The sequence below is a fragment of the Lutra lutra genome, chromosome 4 (genome assembly GCF_902655055.1).
Source record: "Lutra lutra chromosome 4, mLutLut1.2, whole genome shotgun sequence".
Lineage (NCBI taxonomy): Eukaryota > Metazoa > Chordata > Mammalia > Carnivora > Mustelidae > Lutra > Lutra lutra.
The window spans coordinates 95,862,475-95,888,984 of NC_062281.1; the positions used below are offsets into that span (position 1 = coordinate 95,862,475).

At 38.5% G+C, this 26,510-nt stretch overlaps 1 protein-coding gene across 1 annotated transcript in view; it reads left to right on the top strand.

The window, feature by feature from the left end:
- The window catches only part of SPAG17 (sperm associated antigen 17), a 254,989-nt gene that overhangs the window by 175,885 nt on the left and 52,594 nt on the right, over nt 1-26,510 (top strand). Inside the window, exons 29-34 of the mRNA XM_047725498.1 lie at nt 6,669-6,886; nt 10,587-10,731; nt 12,318-12,472; nt 19,799-19,987; nt 21,713-21,858; nt 22,164-22,294. Of these exons, the coding sequence (XP_047581454.1) occupies nt 6,669-6,886; nt 10,587-10,731; nt 12,318-12,472; nt 19,799-19,987; nt 21,713-21,858; nt 22,164-22,294 (984 nt within the window). The remainder of the gene's footprint in view (nt 1-6,668; nt 6,887-10,586; nt 10,732-12,317; nt 12,473-19,798; nt 19,988-21,712; nt 21,859-22,163; nt 22,295-26,510) is intronic.

Below are 26,510 nucleotides of genomic sequence, written 5' to 3' on the forward strand. Positions count from 1 at the left end.
CCGAGTGATATGGAGCACTTTTTCATGTGTCTGTTGGCCATCTGGATGTCTTCTTTGCAGAAATGTCTGTTCATGTCCTCTGCCCATTTCTTGATTGGATTATTTGTTCTTTGGGTGTTGAGTTTGCTAAGTTCTTTACAGATTTTGGACACTAGCCCTTTATCTGATATGTCATTTGCAAATATCTTCTCCCATTCTGTCAGTTGTCTTTTGGTTTTGTTCACTGTTTCCTTTGCTGTGCAAAAGCTTTTGATCTTGATAAAATCCCAAAAGTTCATTTTTGCCCTTGCTTCCCTTGCCTTTGGTGATGTTCCTAGGAAGATGTTGCTGCGGCTGATGTCGAAGAGGTTGCTGCCTGTGTTCTCCTCGAGGATTTTGATGGATTCCTTTCTCACACTGAGATCCTTCATCCATTTTGAAGTGGTGTAAGGAAATGATCCAATTTCATTTTTTTTGCATGTGGCTGTCCAATTTTCCCAACACCATTTATTGAAGAGGCTGTCTTTTTTCCATTGGACATTCTTTCCTGCTTTGTCGAAGATGAGTTGACCATAGAGTTGAGGGTCCATTTCTGGGCTCTCTATTCTGTTCCATTGATCTATGTGTCTGTTTTTGTGACAGTACCATGCTGTCTTGATGATGACAGCTTTGTAATAGAGCTTGAAGTCCGGAATTGTGATGCCACCAACTTTGGCTTTCTTTTTCAATATTCCTTTGGCTATTCGAGGTCTTTTCTGGTTCCATATAAATTTTAGGATTCTTTGTTCCATTTCTTTGAAAAAAATGGATGTTACTTTGATAGGAATTGCATTAAATGTGTAGATTGCTTTAGGTAGCATAGACATTTTCACAATATTTATTCTTCCAATCCAGGAGCATGGAACATTTTTCCATTTCTTTGTGTCTTCCTCAATTTCTTTCATGAGTACTTTATAGTTTTCTGAGTATAGATTCTTAGTCTCTTTGGTTAGGTTTATTCCTAGGTATCTTATAGTTTTGGGTGCAATTGTAAATGGGATGGACTCCTTAATTTCTCTTTCTTCTGTCTTGTTGGTGTAGAGAAATGCAACTGATTTCTGTGCATTGATTTTATATCCTGACACTTTACTGAATTCCTGTACAAGTTCTAGCAGTTTTGGAGTGGAGTCTTTTGGGTTTTCCACATATAGTATCATATAATCTGCAAAGAGTGATAGTTTGACTTCTTCTTTGCCGATTTGGATGCCTTTAATTTCCTTTTGTTGTCTGATTGCTGAGGCTAGGACTTCTAGTACTATGTTGAATAGCAGTGGTGATAATGGACATCCCTGCCGTGTTCCTGACCTTAGCGGAAAAGCTTTCAGTTTTTCTCCATTGAGAATGATATTTGCGGTGGGTTTTTCATAGATGGCTTTGATAATATTGAGGTATGTGCCCTCTATCCCTACACTTTGAAGAGTTTTGATCAGGAAGGGATGCTGTACTTTGTCAAATGCTTTTTCAGCATCTATGGAGAGTATCATATGGTTCTTGTTCTTTCTTTTATTAATGTGTTGTATCACATTGATTGATTTGCGGGTGTTGAACCAACCTTGCAGCCCTGGAATAAATCCCACTTGGTCGTGGTGAATAATCCTTTTAATGTACTGTTGAATCCTATTGGCTAGTATTTTGGCGAGAATTTTTGCATCTGTGTTCATCAAGGATATTGGTCTGTAGTTCTCTTTTTTGTTGGGATCCTTGCCTGGTTTTGGGATCAAGGTGATGCTGGCCTCATAAAATGAGTTTGGAAGTTTTTCTTCTATTGCTATTTTTTGGAACAGTTTCAGGAGAATAGGTATTAATTCTTCTTTAAATGTTTGGTAGAATTCCCCCGGGAATCCGTCTGGCCCAGGGCTTTTGTTTGTTTGGAGATTTTTGATGACTCTTTCAATCTCCTTACTGGTTATGGGTCTGTTCAGGCTTTCTATTTCTTCCTGGTTCAGTTGTGGTAGTTTATATGTCTCTAGGAATGCATCCATTTCTTCCAGATTGTCAAATTTGTTGGCGTAGAGTTGCTCATAGTATGTTCTTATAATTGTCTGTATTTCTTTGGTGTTCGTTGTGATCTCTCCTCTTTCATTCATGATTTTATTTATTTGGGTCCTTTCTCTTTTCTTTTTGATAAGTCTGGCCAGGGGTTTATCAATCTTATTAATTCTTTCAAAGAACCAGCTCCTAGTTTCGTTGATTTGTTCTATTGTTTTTTTGGTTTCTATTTCATTGATTTCTGCTCTGATCTTTATGATTTCTCTTCTCCTGCTGGGTTTAGGGTTTCTTTCTTGTTCTTTCTCCAGCTCCTTTAGGTGTAGGGTTAGGTTGTGTACCTGAGACCTTTCTTGTTTCTTGAGAAAGGCTTGTACCGCTATATATTTTCCTCTCAGGACTGCCTTTGTTGTGTCCCACAGATTCTGAACCGTTGTGTTTTCATTATCATTTGTTTCCATAAATTTTTTCAATTCTTCTTTAGTTTCCTGGTTGACCCATTCATTCTTTAGAAGGATGCTGTTTAGTCTCCATGTATTTGGGTTCTTTCCAAATTTCCTCTTGTGATTGAGTTCTAGCTTTAGAGCATTGTGGTCTGAAAATATGCAGGGAATGATCCCAATCTTTTGATACCGGTTGAGACTTGATTTAGGACCAAGAATGTGATCTATTCTGGAGAATGTTCCATGTGCACTAGAGAAGAATGTGTATTCTATTGCTTTGGGATGAAATGTTCTGAATATATCTGTGATGTCCATCTGGTCCAGTGTGTCATTTAACCCTTGATTTCCTTGTTGATCTTTTGCTTGGATGATCTGTCCATTTCAGTGAGGGGAGTGTTAAAATCCCCTACTATTATTGTATTCTTGTCGATGTGTTTCTTTGATTTTGTTATTCATTGGTTTATATAGTTGGCTGCTCCCACGTTAGGGGCATAGATATTTAAAATTGTTAGATCTTCTTGTTGGACAGTTCCTTTGAGTATGATATAGTGTCCTTCCTCATCTCTTATTATAATCTTTGGCTTAAAATCTAATTGATCTGATATAAGGATTGCCACTCCTGCTTTCTTCTGATGTCCATTGGCATGGTAAATTCTTTTCCACCCCCTCACTTTAAACCTGGAGGTGTCTTCGGGTTTAAGATGAGTTTCTTGTAGGCAACATATAGATGGGTTTTGTTTTTTTATCCATTCTGATACCCTGTGTCTTTTGATTGGGGCATTTAGCCCATTAACATTCAGGGTAAGTATTGAGAGATATGAATTTAGTGCCATTGTATTGCCTGTAAGGTGACTGTTATTGTATATTGTCTCTGTTTCTTTCTGATCTACTACTTTGAGGGTCTCTCTTTGCTTAGAGGACCCCTTTCAATATTTCCTGTAGAGCTGGTTTGGTATTTGCAAATTCTTTCAGTTTTTGTTTGTCCTGGAAGCTTTTAATCTCTCCTTCTATTTTCAATGATAGCCTAGCTGGATATAGTATTCTTGGCTGCATGTTTTTCTCATTTAGTACTCTGAATATATCATGCCAGCTCTTTCTGGCCTGCCAGGTCTCTGTAGATAAGTCTGCTGCCAATCTAATATTTTTACCATTGTACGTTACAGACTTCTTTTCCCGGGCTGCTTTCAGAATCTTTTCTTTGTCACTAAGACTTGTCAATTTTACTATTAGGTGACGGGGTGTGGACCTATTCTTATTGATTTTGAGGGGGGTTCTCTGAACCTCCTGGATTTTGATGCTTGTTCCCTTTGCCATATTGGGGAAATTCTCTCCAATAATTCTCTCCAATATACCTTCTGCTCCCCTCTCTGTTTCCTCTTCTTCTGGAATCCCAATTATTCTAATGTTGTTTCGTCTTATGGTGTCACTTATCTCTCGAATTCTCCCCTCATGGTCCAGTAGCTGTTTGTCCCTCTTTTGCTCAGCTTCTTTATTCTCTGTCATTTGGTCTTCAATATCGCTAATTCTTTCTTCTGCCTCATTTATCCTAGCAGTGAGAGCCTCCATTTTTGATTGCACCTCATTAATAGCTTTTTTGATTTCAACTTGGTTAGATTTTAGTTCTCTTATTTCTCCAGAAAGGGCTTTTATATCTCCCGAGAGGGTTGCTTTAATATCTTCCATGCCTTTTTCAAGCCCGGCTAGAACCTTGAGAATCGTCATTCTGAACTCTATATCTGACATATTACCAATGTCTGTATTGATTAGGTCCCTAGCCTTTGGTACTGCCTCTTGTTCTTTTTTTTGTTGTGAATTTTTCCGCCTTGTCATTTTGTCCAGATAAGAGTTCATGAAGGAGCAAGTAAAATACTAAAAGGGTGGCAACAACCCCAGGAAAATATGCTTTAGCCAAATCAGAAGAGATCCCGAATTGTGAAGGGGGAGAAAGGGGATAAAAAGGGGTTCAGAAAGAAAGAAAAAAAAAGAAACTATTAAAAAAAAGAAAGCCGATAAAGAAAAAATATAAAAAGAGGAAAAAAATATATATAGTAGATAAACTAATTAAAAAACGTTAAAAAAAGAAAACGGTAAAAGTTAAAAAAATTTAGCAGAAGAAGAGAAAAAGAAAAAAAAATTGAAAAAGAAAAAAAAATTAAATTAACTGCAAGGCTAAAAAATCATGGGGAGAAAGCCATGAGTTCCGTGCTTTGCTTTCTTCTCCTCTGGAATTCCGCCGCTCTCCTTGGTAGGTGAACTTGGTCCTGGCTGGGTTTCCCGTTGATCTTCTGGGGGAGCGGCCTGTTGTAGTGATTCTCAAGCGTCTTTGCCCCAGGCGGAGTTGCACCGCCCTTACCCAGGGCCGCGCTGAGTAATCCGCTCGGGTTTGCTTTCGGGAGCTTTTGTTCCCTGAGCGCTTTCTGTAGAGTTCTGGAGGACGGGAATAAAGATTGCGGCCTCCCGGTCTCCGGCCCGGAGGAGCCAAGAGCCCGGGGCCCCACTCCTCAGTGCGCCCTCATAGAACAGCGCCCAATGACTCCCGTCACCCTGGCCTCCAGCCGCACTCCGAGCTGACCGAGCCTGCGACCGGTTCAAGGCAACCCCAAGCTGAGAGTCACTCCTCGGCTCTGTCTCTGTAGCCGGCTTCCCCGTTCTATTACCGGTAAGCTCTGCGACACTCAGACACTCCCGATCCTTCTGCGACCCTGCGGGACCTGAGGCCGCGCTGACCCCGCCTGGGCTTCACCCCAGTTAAGCCTCTGGAGCGATGTCCCTCAGCGGAACAGACTTTTAAAAGTCCTGATTTTGCTCCATTGCTCCGCCGCTCGCCGGGAGCCAGCCCCTCCCCCCGCGGTCTATCTTCCCTTCGCTTTGGATTCACTTCTCCGCCAGTCCTACCTTGCAGAAAGTGGTTGATTTTCTGTTTCTGGAATTGCTGTTCTTCTTCTCTTCAATCTCCCGTTGGATTTGTAGGTGTTTGCAATCTTTAGATAAGCTATTTAGCTGATCTCCCGCTACCCGAAGTAGTCTCAGCCTGCTACTTCTCCGCCATCTTGACTCCTCCCCTATTTTCTTTTTCTTATTATAATTTCAATACAATGTGACTAGGTGTGAGTTTCTTTTTATTTATCCAAGTGAGAATAAATTGGGATTCTTGAGTCTATGGATTAGTATCTTTTATTTATACCAGAAAATTCTCAATAATTACCTTTTCAAATCTTGTTTCTGTTCCACTTTTTGCATATATTAGAGACTTTTACCTCTCTTTTATTATTTCTATTATTTTGACTCTCTGAGTGTCATTCTAAATAATTTCTTTAGATCTTATCAGTTCTTTTTTAATACTCTGGAAATAGAAATAAGTCCAAATTAAATCTTAGGGCAAAAGTAAAGTTTAGCTTCATGCATATGTATTATTGGGCTCTTCCTATTAGTTAAATCTGCATCTTAGGCTAAGATCCATCCTCTGATGCACACTTCATACTCTGAATCTGAGGAATCTTCCTAGAGTTAACAGTCCTTCACTATCTTTGTTTGTAATTTGCTTCTGGGTCTGAGTTTACCTCATCATTGAGGTTTGATAATGCTGGTCAATCTCATCTACAGATTACTCATCATTATTTATACAAATGGAGCAAATCTATCCATGATAGAGGGATTGAGATAGTATTCACCGAGTTCCATAAGGCTTTTTCAGTTCTGTATTCCTTTCCAAATAGGTGGTGGTGGATTGGAAGGAGGGATGCATCAGATGATTAGCGATGCAGTAGTTGGATTGTACAGATCCTCTCCCCTAGTGAGAGGCCAAGGATATATGCCTGGTTGGTAAATTTCTTTGGAACCACAGCTGAAGAAAGCAGTTTCCTATCTATGAGTAACAAAATGACACAATCAAGGGAATAAGAGTGAAATAATCTGGTAAAATGCTAGAGTTCAGTAAGTCGAAAGAAGGAATTTAAGATATGGAGCAAAGGTAGGGTTTAAAAACTGGGCTACAAATCTCCAAATCTGGAATCCAGGGAGCTATAGGCAACATTCAAAATTATACAGAAATTGACCAGAATAGGTATTTTCCCACTTGAGAAATAATATAATTGATGAATACCACTTAGAATTTCTATGTCACAGTGTCTGAGGTAGCTTACAGTGTGTTAAACTTAATGTATAATCTATGTAATTGACATTATAATTATATTGTATTTGATTTTACTTGAATTTCTACAGGAAAAAGTCACAAAAATCAGTCATCAATGGCACATAAGAATGAAAGCCATGAACCTCACCCAGAGACAGTTCAAAGAGTAACTCCTGTGGAGGTTCATGTAGGCACCTGGTTTACAACCACACCAGAAGGAAATCGGATTGGCACCAAAGGATTAGAAAGAATAACAGACATGACCCCATTATTATCCTTCAAGGCCACAGATCCTGTCAATGGAACGGTATGGCAAACTATTGTTTATTGCAAAATTTTATAAATCATTAGAGTTCTGAAACAACATATTAGAAGAGTACCTAGCAAATACTTAATTTACTCTAACTACTTGGTAAGTAGTAGATGGATAGATGAACAGATGGATCCTTCTTTGCAAGCGCAAAACATTTCTGTGGTTTATTTTACTTGAAAAATGTACCATGAAATACTAATTTTTGAAATGAGAAACAGATCATGAATATTTATATCACATTTAAGGCATACAAGATTAATTATGTCATATATTTCTTTATGTTGAATATATTTGTGTAATGTCTTATCTTCTAGAAGTTGAGGGGCTATGCTTTGTTCCTTTTTCTTTGTGTGAAACTGAAATAAGTGGTAGAAATTTATTCATGATCCATGACTCCAAAGAATGTATGGTATATTTAGGGAGATGCTCACATTAAATAATGCAAGAATTTGGCAACATTACAGAGTAACTGGGCAAAAGATTTTATTTGTAACCTAAGAATAAGTGACGAATGGTATAGAAAATAATGGTTTGGAGGCACCAGTTAAGCCTCCAACTCTTGGTTTTGGCTCAGGTCACAATCTCAGGGTAGTGAGATTGAGCCCTTTGTTATGCTCTGTGCGTATGCAGAGTCTATTTGAGAGTCTCTCTCTCTCTACCCCTCCCCCTACTCGTGTGCCCTCTCTCTCTTTCTCATAAATAAATAAATAAAATCTTAAAAAAGAAAAGAATGGTTTGGCTTATGATGTGAAATCAAAACTTCTGGGATGAACGATAGTGGCAGGCTTTGTGGCAGGATTTCTGTTAGGGGATTGGGGTTCTGTGTACATTATCTCATTCAGTCTCCACACCAGTGAATATCATATTATACCTATGAGGAAATCGGGACTCAGCAAGTTGAATAATGTGGTCAAGAGTACACATTCAGCCAGTGCTAGATCCTAGTTAGGAGCAGTTGTTGGCAACTGAAAACTGAGCTCTTTCCATCCCTCAGCTAGTCCTCTAAAGTCTTATGTGGAGCATTGCAGTGCCCTCTGAAAGTAAATGACCTGATGGATAGGTACCTTATATCTGGGTTCTATCTTATAGGTGCCTTATATCTACCTTTGCTTATAACCATGTGCTGCTGGTCAAAAGCAAAATGACTGCTCACTATTGAGATGAATTACATTACCTAACCAAACATGTCTTCCTTCCTTCTTTAGTCAGCTTCTGAAATAATTTTGTAATCTCTTACCTTGCCTGCTAGTTGTATTTTTTGTGAGACTCAAACTACGTATCATTACAGGAAGGTTTTTCTGGTCACTTCAAATAACTCCCTTCTATTCAGCCTCTGATATAGATTACTTGGCATAATATGCAAATGCGATTAACATTTCTTAATAACTCTCAGTTTCCCTAACTATTACCTGTCACCATTACAGAAGCATGAACCAATGCCCAAGAGCCTGGATTCAAGCATTTGTTGAACATCAAACATATAACAGAATAATAAAAACAACAGTAATAATAATACTTAACTGAGCGCTCGTTGTTTGCCAAGCCCTGTTCTCCTTTTATTCTCACAAAAGACTAATGTTTACATTTTACAGATGAGGCAAAAACATAAGGTTACATAATTTCCCCAAAAGCACACAGCAAGTAGTAGAGTCAGAATGTGGACCCCAAGGTTGCAATCCATATCCCGTGTGCCTAGCCACCAGGGACCTAAGGGTCAAGAAATCACATGGTCGTATGAAACAAAATTGAAAATGGATTTTTTTCATGACACATGACATGAAGTATCACTAAATTAGAGGCATAGGCACTGCCCTTGTGGTGACACAGATCTGGGTTTGAACCCCAGCCACACTCCCTACTGGCTGTGTGACTTTGGACAAGCTTCTAATCCAATTTTCCTTACTTACAAATGGAGATAATAGTGATTACCTGAAATAGGTGCTAAGATTAATGCCAGATCCAACACTCTCAGGTGTTCAGTAAATATTCTTTCTACTCTATTCTTACCACCACTGAGAATAATGATTTTCCCACTGTACGGTGATCAGAAAGTGTCAGTGTTATGTGGTGTTATGAAATGTTTGAATAATTCTAAATAACAGTGTGTGAATATTTTTACTGGATAAAAAGGTAGTATTAACTCTTGCTGACTTGATGACTGACTAAATGTCAATCACTTTACCAACATTATTTCATTTAATCCACATAATATGCCTGAAGCAGATGCTAGTGTTGCCTTCATTTTGCAGATGAGGAAACTAGAGCACAGAGAAGTTAGGCCACTTGCCTAGGTCAACCAGCCATTGGCAAAGTTGGGATTTGAATTCAGGCAGCTTTACTCCAGAGCTCATACTCTCAACCACTGTATTCTTCAGTGGTGTTTCTCATTAAATGCATTAGCTGAGAGTGCCAATGATAAGAACATAAAATAATGACAGCATGCATTTCTCTCAAATATAGTGATTTCTGCCTACTCTAAAGAGATAAAGCAATTATCACCTGCTTCCAATGGCCCCAGAAATTTGAGTCAAAACACAGCTAACAAACCTACTGTCATATCCATCTGGACTCTTCAGTGAAATACTGTGTCCCTTACAGTTAAGACAGTACAAGTTAGAAAATACTTGATGATTGAAACATGTGCTACATAGTTTGCAATACTGTTATTGCCAGTTGGACAGCACCTGTGCAAGGAAGGGGATGGAAACATAAATGGGCAAAGGGAGAAGCTGAGCTGTGGCACAGACCGACAAAGCCTCAGCCAACTGGCAGGGGCTCAGGAGCTGGTATGCTCTGCCCCAGTGTCCCAAGTCTGGTAGCACTCCACATTGGAACAGACCTGGGACATACTGTGTTGACCAGGTAACCATCCTTTGGCTTCCTGCCTTGGATGATAACAGCTATTTTCCTTCTCAGACCTTCTATCCATCCTCCACAATAATCCTTTCCACTGGAATAGAAAAGATTACAGGTTACCGTGGACAATCAAGCTAACAGAACAACCAGGCTTTAATCTGCATCTGCATTTGCTCCGCTTTAGGGAAGGACACAAGGCAGCAAATGCAGCAAGATCAATGTGGCATCCTCATTCAGCTGGGAGGCCCAGCAATGACCCAAAGGTGCAGCTTCCTTTACCTTGGAGCCCACCTGGGGCACAACCTGCAGCAGCAGACAAGAGCCTGTGAGTGTGTGGATCAGCTTAACACAGAGAAACCACAGCCTCTGTTCCCCACCAATCTTCACATTCTGTTCTGATGGCATTAGACTGAGAATGGCATAGCAGGCCAGGGAGCCCCTGTAATTTTCAAGGAGGCATTACCTAGGGTCATTTTCCCAGACAGACTGGGGCTAGGCCAGTCCTGGCGTTAACTTTTTTCTCACAAATATACAACAGTGGAAGGAGCATCAATTTTCAAGTCCAATGGCCTTAGTGCGACACCAGCCCTGGCATTTGCTGAGTGACCATGAGCAAATTCCTTAACTTCTTTAAGCATGCATTCCCTCATCTACAACATGGGGATAGCATTACCTGCCTTCCAGGATTGTTGCAAAGCTTTGACCAAATAGAGGAGATCAAACTTAAGCTTACAAATGGACAACCAGGATTTTGATGGTATTCAATGAGGTATAAAAATAAATGGACTTGGGATTAACCATCTGACCAAATAATCATGCTCTGCCTTTGTATGTTCAGGTCATGACAACTCGAGAAGACAGAGTGGTCATTGTGGAAAGAAAAGATGGTACTCGGATAGTGGATCATGCTGATGGTACCCGAATCACAACCTTTTATCAAGTTTATGAAGATCATATTACTCCTCCAGAAGATAATAAAATAAGTAAGTTTTATTTTTCAAGCATGGGACAATATGTGTCTTTAGAATAAGATAAGTACGAACCTCACTGCTTTTTTTAACCCACACATAAGAAAAATAATTTTTTTAAGAACTCTGCCAACCAAAGAACACATGTGCAGTCTAGAGCAAGGGCTCTATGGCCCTTTTGCTACCTTTTTTTTTTTTTTTTTAATCCTCAACAGTTGTGGGAGTGATAACTCTAGTTGGCTGATGGATAGTAATAGTAACTTTTTCCATTTTCACTGCTAAAATATAGTCTGGATTGGTGGCAACTAAAAGTTAATAATTATGACTCCGTTGCCTGGGGCATTAGCTCTCAGACCTGTTTCTGTTGATCCTTACGGAATCTGATTTGCATAAAGGTGATCTCAGTAAGGCCCTCCTTCAATTCTGAACATGCCTCTCATTATCAGAGACAGCATGAGAGAAGAACAAAGCTGCAGGTGCTAATTAACAGGAACCTGGGCAGAGACTCTAAAAGCATAATGCCTTTCCTAACCTAAATTTAAACAAGATTTTTAATGGTAAATTATTCCCTGTCTCCCTTTCCTTTAATTCCAGGTTTATTTGCTTAATGCATTAAATGCTTCCTTATCAAATTAAGTGCAACAAAATTGGCAAGCCAGTGGGAAAGATCAACCTTTGTATCCCACCTGTTAGAGTGAGAATTAAAAGAACCACTGGAGAGGGCAATTTTAAAATATCTGTAACTTTGAAATGGGCATATCATATGATGCACTAACTCCACTTCTGGGTACATGTAGAAAGACACTCTTAACAACACTCTTACTCATTTGTACAAGGAAACAGGTTCAGGGTGTTCCTTGCAGCACCAAATATGATATCAAAATGCTGGGAAATAAAAAAATGTCCACCAACAGCAGAATAGAAAAATAAAATGCAGTATATTCTTACAAAAGAATACTATATAGTACTTAAAAGGAATGAAGTACCCACATGCACACATATGCCCACACAACTACATAACACGATGGCTGAAGGTCTCAAAGCAATGTCAAGTAGAAAATGTAGGTGTAGAATGATACATACAGTGTTATACAATGTATGCATATTTAAAACCACAGAAGATTATATATGATTTTGATACATATATTTATAGAAAAGATAAAAGTAGACTTCAAGAGAAGGAGATAAACCCAGGGATAAGGAGAAAAGTGAACCTCAGCTTACCTGCAATTTTTCTCTTATATACATATTAAGAATGTTGAAACAGATATGACAAAATATTAACAAGCGTAAATTTTGATTGGCGAGTATATAAATAGTTAAATTGTTTTTTATGCTTTTCTGGGTGTTTTTAATTATGCAAAATAAAAATAGTAGTAAGAACAAAACAGCACATTAAATTAAGGAGCAAGAGTTATTCTGGAAGAATTCCTCTGCATTGACAGTGAGGAGGCCATACACCAGCCCTGTGAAGTGAGTTCTCAGCACATGGTCTCAGCTTCTAGCCCAGGTGGCCAGGAGACAGGAGCAAACTCAGCAGGCAGGCGTGTTTCCCAATGTGTGCATCCTGTGAGATCTGCTTACCTTGCATTTGCTTGCAGCTGAGAGTCCTCAAACTGTCACCAGGCAGGTGAAGTGCATGCGGATAGAAAACTCACACTATGCCACTATCATCACCAACTGCGAGGACAGTAGCTGCTCTGCCACCTTTGGGGATGGGACGTCTATTATTGCAAAGCCACAGGGAACATACCAGGTGGGTCTAGGGAGAAATGAGGAGTGCCAAAGAGAAGTGTCCATTTGAATAAGAAAACTCACTTCTCTGGGGCGGTGAATATTCCTGCCACATACTGCTGTTGTTCCCTTTGTCTCATGTACTTAGAACACACTTCTCAATCTCTTTTTACTTTTTCATCTTCTTTTTGCAATCCATTGCAGAAAACCACTGTCCTGCTTGTCTTACAATGCTTTCATATTTTCAGATCAAGGTTTTAAAATGTATTTGTTGGAGATCTTTTATTTAGTAGGTGTCAGGCACTGTTAGAAGCACTCATGTGATCTGTCCTGTGCCTACCCGACCAGCTTCACCTCCTACCACCTCTGTCCTTATCCACACTCTCCCATCCTTCCCATCTCCAGTCCATTGCCGCTTTACCTAGAGTCCCCATAGGATGGGAGGGAACATATGATCCGTGGGTCTTAGGAGAACAGCTTGCAAAGCTTTGTTCTTGAAGGCTCAGCGAGGAGAGCTCTTAGCAACTCCTGTACCTTCTTACATTTTCCTATTAATCACAACCACCTAGTGTCAGCCTGCAGTCTCTTGGAAGCCTTGGAAGGATTTGCCCTCATCTTTCCACTTGCCAGAGAAGAGACACAAGTGCCAGGATGCCACATACAATGTCACAGAATACTGAGAGCACAAAATCAGAAGATGACTGACTAAGACCTCAGTGTCAAATGTTACTGTGAAAGCTGCTAAAATCAGCTTATGCCTCCCATCTCTCCAAATGATGATACCCTACTCCCTCTTCTTCCAGTGTAGATTGTCTTGGGGCAAGGCAGGTGCTGAAGGTGAGACATGATTGTGGTATGTGGCAGTTGACTAAGGGGAGCAATCCTTCTTCAATACTCAGAAGGTCCATTTTCTTCAGCAGATTGGCAGCATCCGTATTCTGGTACCATGTATGCTGCCAGATGTCATGATAATCCCCTAAGATTCTGTGATGAGGCCAGTTTTTGCCTTATTTTTATCATAGTACCAAACTCAAATGGTTACAGCTATGAGGGCAATGGAATTTTAGAACCAATGACAGTTGCCACTGGAGAAAGAGACATAAACAGAAAAGAGATCCAACTTACAGACATTCAGTATCCACCATTATTGTGTAGCCACTTGTTCCTTCCAGGTTTGCCCATTCTCCCAAAACACAGCCCAAGAATGGATTGGAAGGTTGACCATTCTTGGCTGAGAAACACACAGACCTTTAGTTCCCAAATGGAAAAAAAAAAACCTCCAAATAAATTTACCAATACCTATTATAGTTCTGCAGTTGTATAGCACTGAAAGATGGCATTCAAAAAAATCCTCTGCCCACCCCTATTAGTTGGTCATCACTCATCACTCACCAGCATGAGAACAATGGGCAATATAATGAAGGAGGCAGGATTTTAGACAATATAATAATAATAATAATAATAATAATAAAGGAGGTTGAGCTTGGTATAGTCCACCATTGTACCTTAGCAGCACTAAAATGATTAACCAAGACATCAAATAGGAGGCATGTATAACAGTTGTTATCCTCTATGACTATAATGTGCACAAATAGGGGTGGGACCATCCACCCAGCTAGAGGGTTTCACGAAGACAAGATGACAAATAATGGGTCTGTTATCCCCCATGGGAAACCTTCCTCTGTCCCTCATTCTAGGAACTGAAACCAATTTCCCTAGACCAGAAGACCTATTGTCTTTCTGGGGACAGTGTGTGTATGTGTGTGTGTGTATATATGCTTGAACAAGCTTCTGAAAGAGAGTAGTCAGACTGTTCTTCTATACCACTATGATCCAGCCTAAGTGGTTCCTTTGGGGAAGATACAGAAATGTAATAAGCATTTATAAGAATGCTTTGAAGTAGGACTTCAAGGGTCCTTGTCTTTGTTAGCAATACCATAAACAAACACCTTATAATAATGGAATGTGGTTATATCCTCTACTCGGTATATGAAATCAGTTGGAAGAGGCAAATTTTATAGTAAACTTTGAACTGTGAATGTAAAATATGAGAATGTAAAATCATGAGAATTTTATTATCTAACTGGCTATCGGGTTAATCAAAAACAACCACTAGCAGAAAATGTGGATCTGTATTTGCCACGTTGAGTCTCTAGGCTTCAGCATAGATGTTTCTCCAGGTTAACATCCTAGAAAGAAAGGACATCCTGTTTATCACGTTTACTTTTGGCATTTCAATATTTCTGCTTCACCTGGTCTATGGTATATGTCTTAACAGTGGATATTATAGGACATCTTTTTCTGTCCAGAGCAGCTTTCAATAAGTTATAGAGTCAAATCTGACAGTTTGGGTCCATTTTGATGAAGACTTTTGGAGCCCAGGAAAGTTGCAAATTTAACCAAACACATTACCTACTGTAAAATGTACCTGGAACCACAGAGAAGTCTCAGAATTAGCCAAGATCCAACAGGGTTTTCTGGGCCTAGGCAATGGTGGATAGTCAGTATGAGACACTTCCAAAGTGATAGAGTAAGAACTCCCGAAAATACACTACTACATAAAGACAACTAGAAAACTGAAAATATTGTTCAAATCAACTTTTTGGCAAACTAAAATTGAAGCAAACATATAGAAGTAAATAATAGATTATAATAGAAATAAATAAAAGACAGAATAGAAAACCATAGAGAGAGTCAATGAAACCAGAAGTTGTTTCTTTGAAAAGATCAACAAAATTAACAAACTTTTAGGGACAGAGAGAGAGAAAGAAGGGGGGAGACCCAAATTATTAGAATTAAGAGTGAAAGATAAAACATTTTTACAAATCTTACAGAAATGAAAAGAATTATAAGGAAATACTATGAATGTCAACAGATTAGATACAATAGATGAAATAGATAAATTTCTGGAAAGGTACAAACTTCCAAATCTGAGTCAAGAAGAACTAAAAACTCAGAATAGACCTATAAGAAGTAAAAGATTGAATTGGTAATTTTAAAACTTAGCACACAGAAAAGCCCAGGGCCAGATAGCCTCACTGGTAAATTCTACCAAACATTTATGGAGGAATTAATACTGGAGAATTTTCATAAAATTTTCCAATATATAGAAGAGGAGGGAACACTTCCCAACTAATTCCATCAGGTCAGTATTACCCTGATAAAACCAGACAAAGTCATCACAAGAACACTCCAGACCAGTATCTTTTATGAAGATAGATAAAAATCCTCAAGAAGGTGCTAGCCAACAGAATCCAGCAACATGTAAAAAAGAATTATACATTGTCACCAAGTGGGATTTATCCCAAGAATTCAAGGTTGGTTCAAGATGCAAAAATCAATCAATATAATATATCATATGAAAAAATAAAGGACTAAAACCACATGATCATCTACCTAAGACTCAGAAAAAGCATTTGACAGAATTCAGCACCCTTTCACGATTAAAAAAAAAAAAAACTCAGTGCACTAGGAACAGAAGGAAACTTCTTCAACCTCATAAAGGGCATCTACAAAACAAAAAAAACCACAGCTAACAAATAGCATTCTTATCGCTATTTGTTAAAAAGCTAAAAGCTTTCTGTCTAAAATCCGGCACAGCACATGAATGTTTGCTCTCATCCTTCCAACTCAGCATTGTACTGAAGGCTCTAACCAGGGCAATCAGACAATAAGAATAAATAATGTGCAAGCAGATTGGAAAGGAAAAATGTAAAACTCTCTCTCTTTTTACAGATGATATAAAAGCATATCTAGAAAATCCTAAGAAATGCAATCTACCAAAAACACAATGTACACATACACACACAATTAGAACTAATAAAAGAGTTCAGCAAGTTTGCAAGATGTAAGATCAATATACAAAAGCCAATTATATTTTTCTACATTAACAAAAAGCAATGTAAAATTGAGATTAAGAAAACAATGCTGTTTAAAGTAGCATCAAAAGGAATAAAACACTTCTCTTCAACAAATGGTGTTGGGAAAACTGGACAGCTACATACAAAAGAATGAAACTCAACCACTTTTTTATGTTATACACAAAAATAAACTTAAAATGGCTTAAAGACCTGAATATGAGACCTGAAACCATAAAAATTCTAGAAGAGGGCATAGGCAGTAATTTCTCTAGCACTGGCTGTAGCTATATTTTTTTAGATATGTTTTATGGAGCAAGGGAAACAAGAGCAAAAATAAACTGTTAGGACAACATCAAAATTCCTTCTGCACAGTGAAGGAAACAATCGACAAAAAAACTAAAGGAAAACCTAATGAATGGGAGAAGATATTTGGAAATGATATATCTGATAACGAGTTAGTATCCAAAATATATAAAGAACTTACACAACACACACAAAAAATAAATGATCCAGTTTAAAAATGGGCAGAAAACATGAACAGACATTTTTCCAAAGAAGACATATAGACAAGAAAAGGTGTTCAACATCACTAGTAATCAGAGAAATACAAATCAAAACTACAATGATATACCACCTCACACTTGTCAGAATGGCTAAAATCAGCAATACAAGAAGCAAAAAGTGTGGGCAAGGATGCAAAGAAAAAGGAACCCTTTGCACTGTTGGTGGAAATTTGAACTGGTGAAGCCACTGTGGAAAACAGTATGGAGCTTTCTCAAAAAGTTAAAAATAGAACTATCTTATGATCCAGTAATGGCACTACTGGGTATTTACCCAAAGAATAGAAAACCACTAATTTGGAAGGATATATACACCCCTATGTTTATTGAGCATTATTTATAGTAGTCAAATTATGGAAACAGCTCAAGTATCCATTGATAGATGAATGGATAAAGAAGATGGAATATATATATATATCCATTCATATATGGAATATATATATTCCATCTTCTTTATCCATATCTATCTATCTATCTATATATATATATTGCATTACATATATAATGGAACATTACTCAGCCATAAAAAGGAAGGAAATCTTGCCATCTGCAGCAACATGGATGGATCTAGAGAGTATAATTATAATGCTAAGTAAAATAAATCAGAGAAAGACAAATACCATAGGATTTCACTCATAGGTGGAATTTAAGAGACAAAACAAATGCAGAAAGGAAAAAAAGAGAGTGATAAGCCAAGAAACAGACTCCTAACCATAGAGAACAAACTGATGATTACTAGAGGAGAGGTGAGTGGGGTATGGGTGAAATAGGTGATGTGGATTAAAAAAGGAATAAAATAAGTAGAAATAAATTTAGTAAGACTTATACACTGAAAATTATAAAATATCACTGAAAGAAATCAAAGACCTAATAAACAGAAAACATCACATATTAAGTTTATGGAAAAGTTAACATTATTAAGATGGCAGTACTCCTTACATTCTTTATTAACACCCCAGCCACCTGTTTTGCAAAAATTGAAAAGCTGATACCAAAATTCGTATGTAAATTGGAAATACTCCAAATAGCCAAAACAATCTCGAAGAAGAACAAAGTTAGATGACTCACTTCCTGATTTCAAAACTTCCTGATTTCAAAACTTACTACAAAGCTACAGTAATTAAGACAGTGTGCTACTAGAATAAAGATAGGCATATAGATCATTAGAATAGAGCTAAGTAGTCATTTATTACCAATTTGTGGTCAATAAATTATAAGCATGCCACGCTAATTCAATGGGGAAAAGAATAGTCTTTCAACAACTGGTTAATAAAGTTGACCTGTACCTCACACTATACACAGAAATGAACTCAAAAAGCACCAAGGACTTAGTTGTAAAAGCTCAAACAACAAACCTCTTAGAAGAAAAGATAGTGCAAATCTTCATGTCCTTGAATCTGGCAGCAGTTTCTTGTGCAAAAGACAAACAAAATGAGAGGTTTGTACTCTAAAGGATACCACAAAGAAAGTGAAAAGACAACCAACAGAATGGAAGATATTATTTGTAAATCATACAAATAATAATAGTCTAGTATCCAGAATATATAAAGAACGACTACCACTCAACAATGAAGACTAATAATGCAATTTTTGAATGGCAAGGATTTGAATAAACATTTCCCCAAAGAAGTTATATAAATGACAAATAAGCACATGACAAGATGTTCAGCATCATTAATTATTAGGGAATTGCAAATTAAACTATGAAATACTATTTCCCACCCACTAAAATGACTAGAATGAAAAAGACAGACAGTAATAAGTGTTGGTGAGGATGTGGAGGAATTGGAATCCTCATACATTACTGATAGGAATGTATAATGCTGCAATTGCTTTGGAAAACAGTTTGGCAGTTCCTCAAAAAGTTAAAAATAGTTATCATATGACCCAGCAATTCCACACCTAAGCAGACATCCAAGGGAAATTAATTTATATATCCAAATTTGTATAGAGATGTTGATAACATTGGTAATAATACAAGATTGTGAAAATAACACATATGTCCATCAACTCACAAAGAAACAAAATCTGATATAGCTATACAATGGAATATTATGCATCCATGAAAAAGAATGAAGTATTGATATATACTACAACATGGATGAATCTTGAAAATATTATGCTAAATGAAAGAAGCCAGACACAAAAGGCCTTGTATTGTGTGCTTCCATCTGTATGAAATGTCTAGAATATTCAAATCCATAGAGATAGGTGATCACAGATTGCCAGAAGCTAAGGGCAGGAGTGAGGCAGAGTAACAGCTCATGGCATCATGAGCTGGTTTCTTTTGGGGATGATGAAAATGTTCTGAAATTAGCAATAGCATTTGCACATGTTTTTGAACATAGTAAAATCCACTGAATGTACACTTTATGGTATGTGAATTATGTCTCAAAAAATGAGTCTATCTGAACCAGAAGCCATTACATGAAAGCTAATACTTAAGGACTGTGTCAGGCACCAGAGGAATGGGGACAAATCAGAGTTCTTAAAAGCATTTGTCCCATAGCTTCTGACTGTTCGAGATACTTTTCGCCCAAGAACATGAAGGATTCCAAACATTTTTAATAGCGACTAGTGTGTTCACTTCAGTTAAAATATATTTTTATTATTTCATATTAAATATCTGACATAAGGCACAAGACAATTACTTGGAAAAGATATTAAAGTGAGTAGATAAATTATGAGTGAGGACATGAAAGGAATTATGCCCTAATTATTAATTTTGCCTCTTTATTAGGGAGCCCTTCCCAAAGCTAACATCCTCTCTTGGATAATGTTTTTAACTCTCTTGGATAATGTTTCCTGGAAAAAAAATAATTTATGGCTGAGATCTTTGTCTAAATTTTTTCCTAAAAACAATTTTCCGAATCCCTTACATTGAACAAGACATTTTAAATAATTTATCTTTTTCTGTTACCCTTCCAGGTATTACCTCCAAATACAGGCTGCCTCCACATTGATAGGGATTGCTCAGCTATATATTGCCATGAATTAAGCAGTGATATATACCATCCTTTCCAAAAACGTGAGCAGCTAAGAGCTAGCAGGTACATCATGAAGCACACATCAGAGGTTATCTGTGAGGTCCTGGATCCTGAGGGAAATACCTTTCAGGTAAAGGGCATCATTAATATGGAGAAAGGGGCTGGATTTTTTTTTTTTTTTTTTTTTGTAGCTATTTCACCTTCCATGAAGAGAGAGAGCTTCCATGAAGCTTTACACCATAGCAGCTTTGGGATTAGTTACCCACTTAACGTCAGTACTTTGCATAAGCAATAATGAATGTCAACAATCTTTGCTTCTCAAGTGTACTTCCAAGGAGATAGAAAGTCAAACAGTTGGGATGGTAGAAATGTTAAGGCCAAATAAAGAATTAGAATGGAAGGGAAGAAGCATTACTAAACATTTAAAAATAATGTCAAACCAAAAAAAAATGATATAAGACTAGTCTGTATCCAGGTTAAAGTGAGAACAGTTTTGCTTGACTGGGCAGAGAGTCCATGGTGAGAAATATTAACTGGTGTGGGTTCTGGTAGGGTTGAAGATGGGGAGGCGGGAGCAGTGTTTAGCTGCTGAATGGTAGAACCCTATCTTCTATTTCTCTGTCCTTCAACACCACAACTGTTCTCTTACATCCAGGCCAAACACTGGCAAACCATGGCCACCTCTTTATGTAGGCCCATGAGCTAAAAATGGCTTTTATATTTTTAAATGGTTGGAAAAACTCAAAAGGAGAAGAATATTTCAAGACACATAAAAATTACAGGAAATTCAAATCTCAATGTCATAATACAGTTTTATTGGAACACAGCTATGCTCATTTGTCTTTGGCTGCTTTTGCACACAATGGTATGATGAGCAGTTGCAACAGAAACTGTGTGGCCTATAAATCCTAAAATATTTATTCCCAGGCCCTTGACAAAAAATGGTTTGCCAACTCCTGCTCTGGGTATTTCTCCTTGTTTTCACTCCTCACCCAACAGTAGAATTTGTGTATCAGCTAATAAGTGGTGAACTTATTTTTCAGGTTTGGAACCATAACACAGAGCCCCTAACTTTGGTCTGGTATGCAGATTAGCCCTGATCCTGCTTGGTTTTTTGGTGTTCAATAAATGTGACTCTTCCCAGCATGAGTTCAGGCTGCTAACAAGTTTCCATTTATAGTGAACTGAAATTGAATGCTAAAGCCCTAAACCCTCTCGTTTTAAACACATGGGACGTTCAGGCCAAGCATTCTTCTAGGCATTAATGCTCTTCTAGGGTGTTCACGTCAGTGGTCTTTGAGCCTGAACCACACTCCTTCCTGGAGAGACCCATGCCATATCTAAATAGTAGTAATGGCTAGAACATTTCTTCTCATGCTGATACTACATTTCATGCAGCTACTAAATCTGATGCTGATACTAAAGATTTAGTACCATGAATCCTGATTCTGCACTTGCAACCACAGAATATAAACTTCTCCACACTATTACTTCCTTAATATTGCAAGATAGCTATCACATAAGTAGTCCTCCCTCAATGTTTAAATCCCCAGTTCCTTGACCTAAGGCTCAAAAGAGAAGATTCTGAGTCCCCTGCCATCCTTGTCACCTTCCTCTGAGTATATTCCAGTCTGTCTTCCAGTTTGCAGTCACAGTCTAGGTGTGGCTTGTGAGTAGAGATATGACACTGGGTTTTCACTTTTATTAATGCCAACTGTACTTAGTGCATATTACCTTGGAGATAAATATCCCTGATTCTCTGAATCTACCAAAAGATGACATGCTTTCTCAAACGGGAAACATAAGCTTCACGCCATTTCTTTTCTTTTAGTTGTCTATATACTTTGGTCCTTAGGTTATGGCTGATGGTAGCATATCAACTATGGCACCCAAAAACAATGTGGAGGAGGATTTAAGTGAAAAAGCTGAAGGTTATGATAATTTATCATCTACTCACCTTCATAAGAATCATCTCCTAATCTATGGTGAACACGTGCCTAGGTAATATGATAAAAATAATACTATGACTTCTGTTTTTTTTTAAAGATTATATTCGCTTATTTGAGAATGAGATAGAGAGAGCACAAGCAGGGAGGAGGCAGAGGGAGAGGGAGGAGCAGACTCCCCATTCAGCAGGGAGCCCAACTCGGGACTCTATTCCAGGACACTGAGGTCATGACCTGAGCTGAAGGCAGATGCTTAACCCACTGAGCCACCCAAGCACCCCTGACTTTTATTTTAAATTCCAAGTGTAAGGAGCACTTAAACTAATATTTCAAGTGTTTTGATTTTATTGTTTCAAATAGGTTTTTTGTCATTTATGCTGATGGATCAGGAGTGGAACTTCTTCGTGACAGTGACATAGAAGAATATCTATCCTTGGCATATGGAGAATCATCTACTGTCGTTCTCCAGGAGCCAGTCCAGGAACAGCCAGGTAAGAAACCCAGAATGTCTGGAAGTTGTTGTGTCCCCTTACCAGCTCCCAACCTATTCATCCAGTCCACCCATGTGTCAACTCTACTTTCTTCCTTTTGCTCACTCTTCAACACTACTTGCCACTTGGCAATGTCAACCTGTATCTACAGTTAATTATGTTCATTCCAAGTTTTATCTGAGCATCAACCTATATAAATGGTGTATGAGTCCGTCTCCTACCTGCAAGCAAATTTGAATCTGTCTTTAGATATATTAGGTATGTAGCTATGATTCTATTTATATCTTCCTTTTGTCTTCAGTAGGGAAAGAAAGAAAAGTGAGATATTACTTGTAAGTTCACTTTTTTTTTGTCATTTTGAAGGTATTGCCTTGATGAATTTAATATAATAAGAAAAAATATATATTTGATGTGTGACTTAGAAAGCCAACCTGAAATATAGGATCAGTTATATTCATTGTGTATTTATATTATTCTCATCAATTTTAAAGAAATCAGTGTGTGGTTAAAGACTAGAGACACATAATACATTAAGAAAGAATCACCAGAGGGGCACCTGGCTGGCTCAGTTGGTGGAGCACACAACTCTTGATCTTTGGGTTGTGAATTTAAGCCCCACACTGGGTGTAGATATTACTTTAAAAAAATCCTTAGGGGGAGGAGTCAAGATGGCGGAGAAGTAGCAGGCTGAGACTACTTCGGGTAGCGGGAGATCAGCTAAATAGCTTATCTAAAGATTGCAAACACCTACAAATCCAACGGGAAATTGAAGAGAAGAAGAACAGCAATTCCAGAAACAGAAAATCAACCACTTTCTGCAAGGTAGGACTGGCGGAGAAGTGAATCCAAAGCGAAGGGAAGATAGACCGCGGGGGGAGGGGCCGGCTCCCGGCGAGCGGCGGAGCAACGGAGCAAAATCAGGACTTTTAAAAGTCTGTTCCGCTGAGGGACATCGCTCCAGAGGCTTAACTGGGGTGAAGCCCAGGCGGGGTCAGCGCGGCCTCAGGTCCCGCAGGGTCGCAGAAGGATCGGGGGTGTCTGAGTGTCGCAGAGCTTACTGGTATTAGAACGGGGAAGCTGGCTGCAGAGACAGAGCCGAGGAGTGACTCTCAGCTCGGGGTTGCCTTGAACCGGTTGCAGGCTCGGTCAGCTCGGAGCGTGGCCGGAGGCCAGGGTGGCGGGAGTCATTGGGCTCTGTTCTCTGAGGGCGCACTGAGGAGTGGGGCCCCGGGCTCTCGGCTCCTCCGGGCCGGAGACTGGGAGGCCGCCATCTTCATTCCCGTCCTCCGGAACTCTACGGAAAGCGCTCAGGGAACAAAAGCTCCCGAAAGCAAACCCGAGCGGATTACTCAGCGCGGCCCGGGTAAGGGCGGTGCAACTCCGCCTGGGGCAAAGACGCTTGAGAATCACTACAACAGGCCCCTCCCCCAGAAGATCAACGGGAAACCCAGCCAGGACCAAGTTCACCTACCAAGGAGAGCGGCGGAATTCCAGAGGAGAAGAAAGCAAAGCACGGAACTCATGGCTTTCTCCCCATGATTTTTTAGCCTTGCAGTTAATTTAATTTTTTTTTCTTTTTCAATTTTTTTTTCTTTTTCTCTTCTTCTGCTGAATTTTTTTTAACTTTTACCGTTTTCTTTTTTTAACGTTTTTTAAATAGTTTATCTACTATATATATTTTTTTCCTCTTTTTATATTTTTTCTTTATCGGCTTTCTTTTTTTTAATAGTTTCTTTTTTTTTTTTCTTTCTTTCTGAACCCCTTTTTATCCCCTTTCTCCCCCCTCACAATTCGGGATCTCTTCTGATTTGGCTAAAGCATATTTTCCTGGGGTTGTTGCCACCCTTTTAGTATTTTACTTGCTCCTTCATGAACTCTTATCTGGACAAAATGACAAGGCGGAAAAATTCACAACAAAAAAAAGAACAAGAGGCAGTACCAAAGGCTAGGGACCTAATCAATACAGACATTGGTAATATGTCAGATATAGAGTTCAGAATGACGATTCTCAAGGTTCTAGCCGGGCTTGAAAAAGGCATGGAAGATATTAAAGCAACCCTCTCGGGAGATATAAAAGCCCTTTCTGGAGAAATAAGAGAACTAAAATCTAACCAAGTTGAAATCAAAAAAGCTATTAATGAGGTGCAATCAAAAATGGAGGCTCTCACTGCTAGGATAAATGAGGCAGAAGAAAGAATTAGCGATATTGAAGACCAAATGACAGAGAATAAAGAAGCTGAGCAAAAGAGGGACAAACAGCTACTGGACCATGAGGGGAGAATTCGAGAGATAAGTGACACCATAAGACGAAACAACATTAGAATAATTGGGATTCCAGAAGAAGAGGAAACAGAGAGGGGAGCAGAAGGTATATTGGAGAGAATTATTGGAGAGAATTTCCCCAATATGGCAAAGGGAACAAGCATCAAAATCCAGGAGGTTCAGAGAACCCCCCTCAAAATCAATAAGAATAGGTCCACACCCCGTCACCTAATAGTAAAATTGACAAGTCTTAGTGACAAAGAAAAGATTCTGAAAGCAGCCCGGGAAAAGAAGTCTGTAACGTACAATGGTAAAAATATTAGATTGGCAGCAGACTTATCCACAGAGACCTGGCAGGCCAGAAAGAGCTGGCATGATATATTCAGAGTACTAAATGAGAAAAACATGCAGCCAAGAATACTATATCCAGCTAGGCTATCATTGAAAATAGAAGGAGAGATTAAAAGCTTCCAGGACAAACAAAAACTGAAAGAATTTGCAAATACCAAACCAGCTCTACAGGAAATATTGAAAGGGGTCCTCTAAGCAAAGAGAGACCCTCAAAGTAGTAGATCAGAAAGAAACAGAGACAATATACAATAACAGTCACCTTACAGGCAATACAATGGCACTAAATTCATATCTCTCAATACTTACCCTGAATGTTAATGGGCTAAATGCCCCAATCAAAAGACACAGGGTATCAGAATGGATAAAAAAACAAAACCCATCTATATGTTGCCTACAAGAAACTCATCTTAAACCCGAAGACACCTCCAGGTTTAAAGTGAGGGGGTGGAAAAGAATTTACCATGCTAATGGACATCAGAAGAAAGCAGGAGTGGCAATCCTTATAGCAGATCAATTAGATTTTAAGCCAAAGATTATAATATAGATGAGGAAGGACACTATATCATACTCAAAGGAACTGTCCAACAAGAAGATCTAACAATTTTAAATATCTATGCCCCTAACGTGGGAGCAGCCAACTATATAAACCAATGAATAACAAAATCAAAGAAACACATCGACAAGAATACAATAATAGTAGGGGATTTTAACACTCCCCTCACTGAAATGGACAGATCATCCAAGCAAAAGATCAACAAGGAAATCAAGGGTTAAATGACACACTGGACCAGATGGACATCACAGATATATTCAGAACATTTCATCCCAAAGCAACAGAATACACATTCTTCTCTAGTGCACATGGAACATTCTCCAGAATAGATCACATTCTTGGTCCTAAATCAAGTCTCAACCGGTATCAAAAGATTGGGATCATTCCCTGCATATTTTCAGACCACAATGCTCTAAAGCTAGAACTCAGTCACAAGAGGAAATTTGGAAGGAACCCAAATACATGGAGACTAAACAGCATCCTTCTAAAGAATGAATGGGTCAACCAGGAAATTAAAGAAGAATTGAAAAAATTTATGAAAACAAATGATAATGAAAACACAACGGTTCAGAATCTGTGGGACACAACAAAGGCAGTCCTGAGAGGAAAATATATAGCGGTACAAGCCTTTCTCAAGAAACAAGAAAGGTCTCAGGTACACAACCTAACCCTACACCTAAAGGAGCTGGAGAAAGAACAAGAAAGAAACCCTAAACCCAGCAGGAGAAGAGAAATCATAAAGATCAGAGCAGAAATCAATGAAATAGAAACCAAAAAAACCATAGAACAAATCAACGAAACTAGGAGCTGGTTCTTTGAAAGAATTAATAAGATTGATAAACCCCTGGCCAGACTTATCAAAAAGAAAAGAGAGAGGACCCAAATAAATAAAATCATGAATGAAAGAGGAGAGATCACAACGAACACCAAAGAAATACAGACAATTATAAGAACATACTATGAGCAACTCTACGCCAACAAATTTGACAATCTGGAAGAAATGGATGCATTCCTAGAGACATATAAACTACCACAACTGAACCAGGAAGA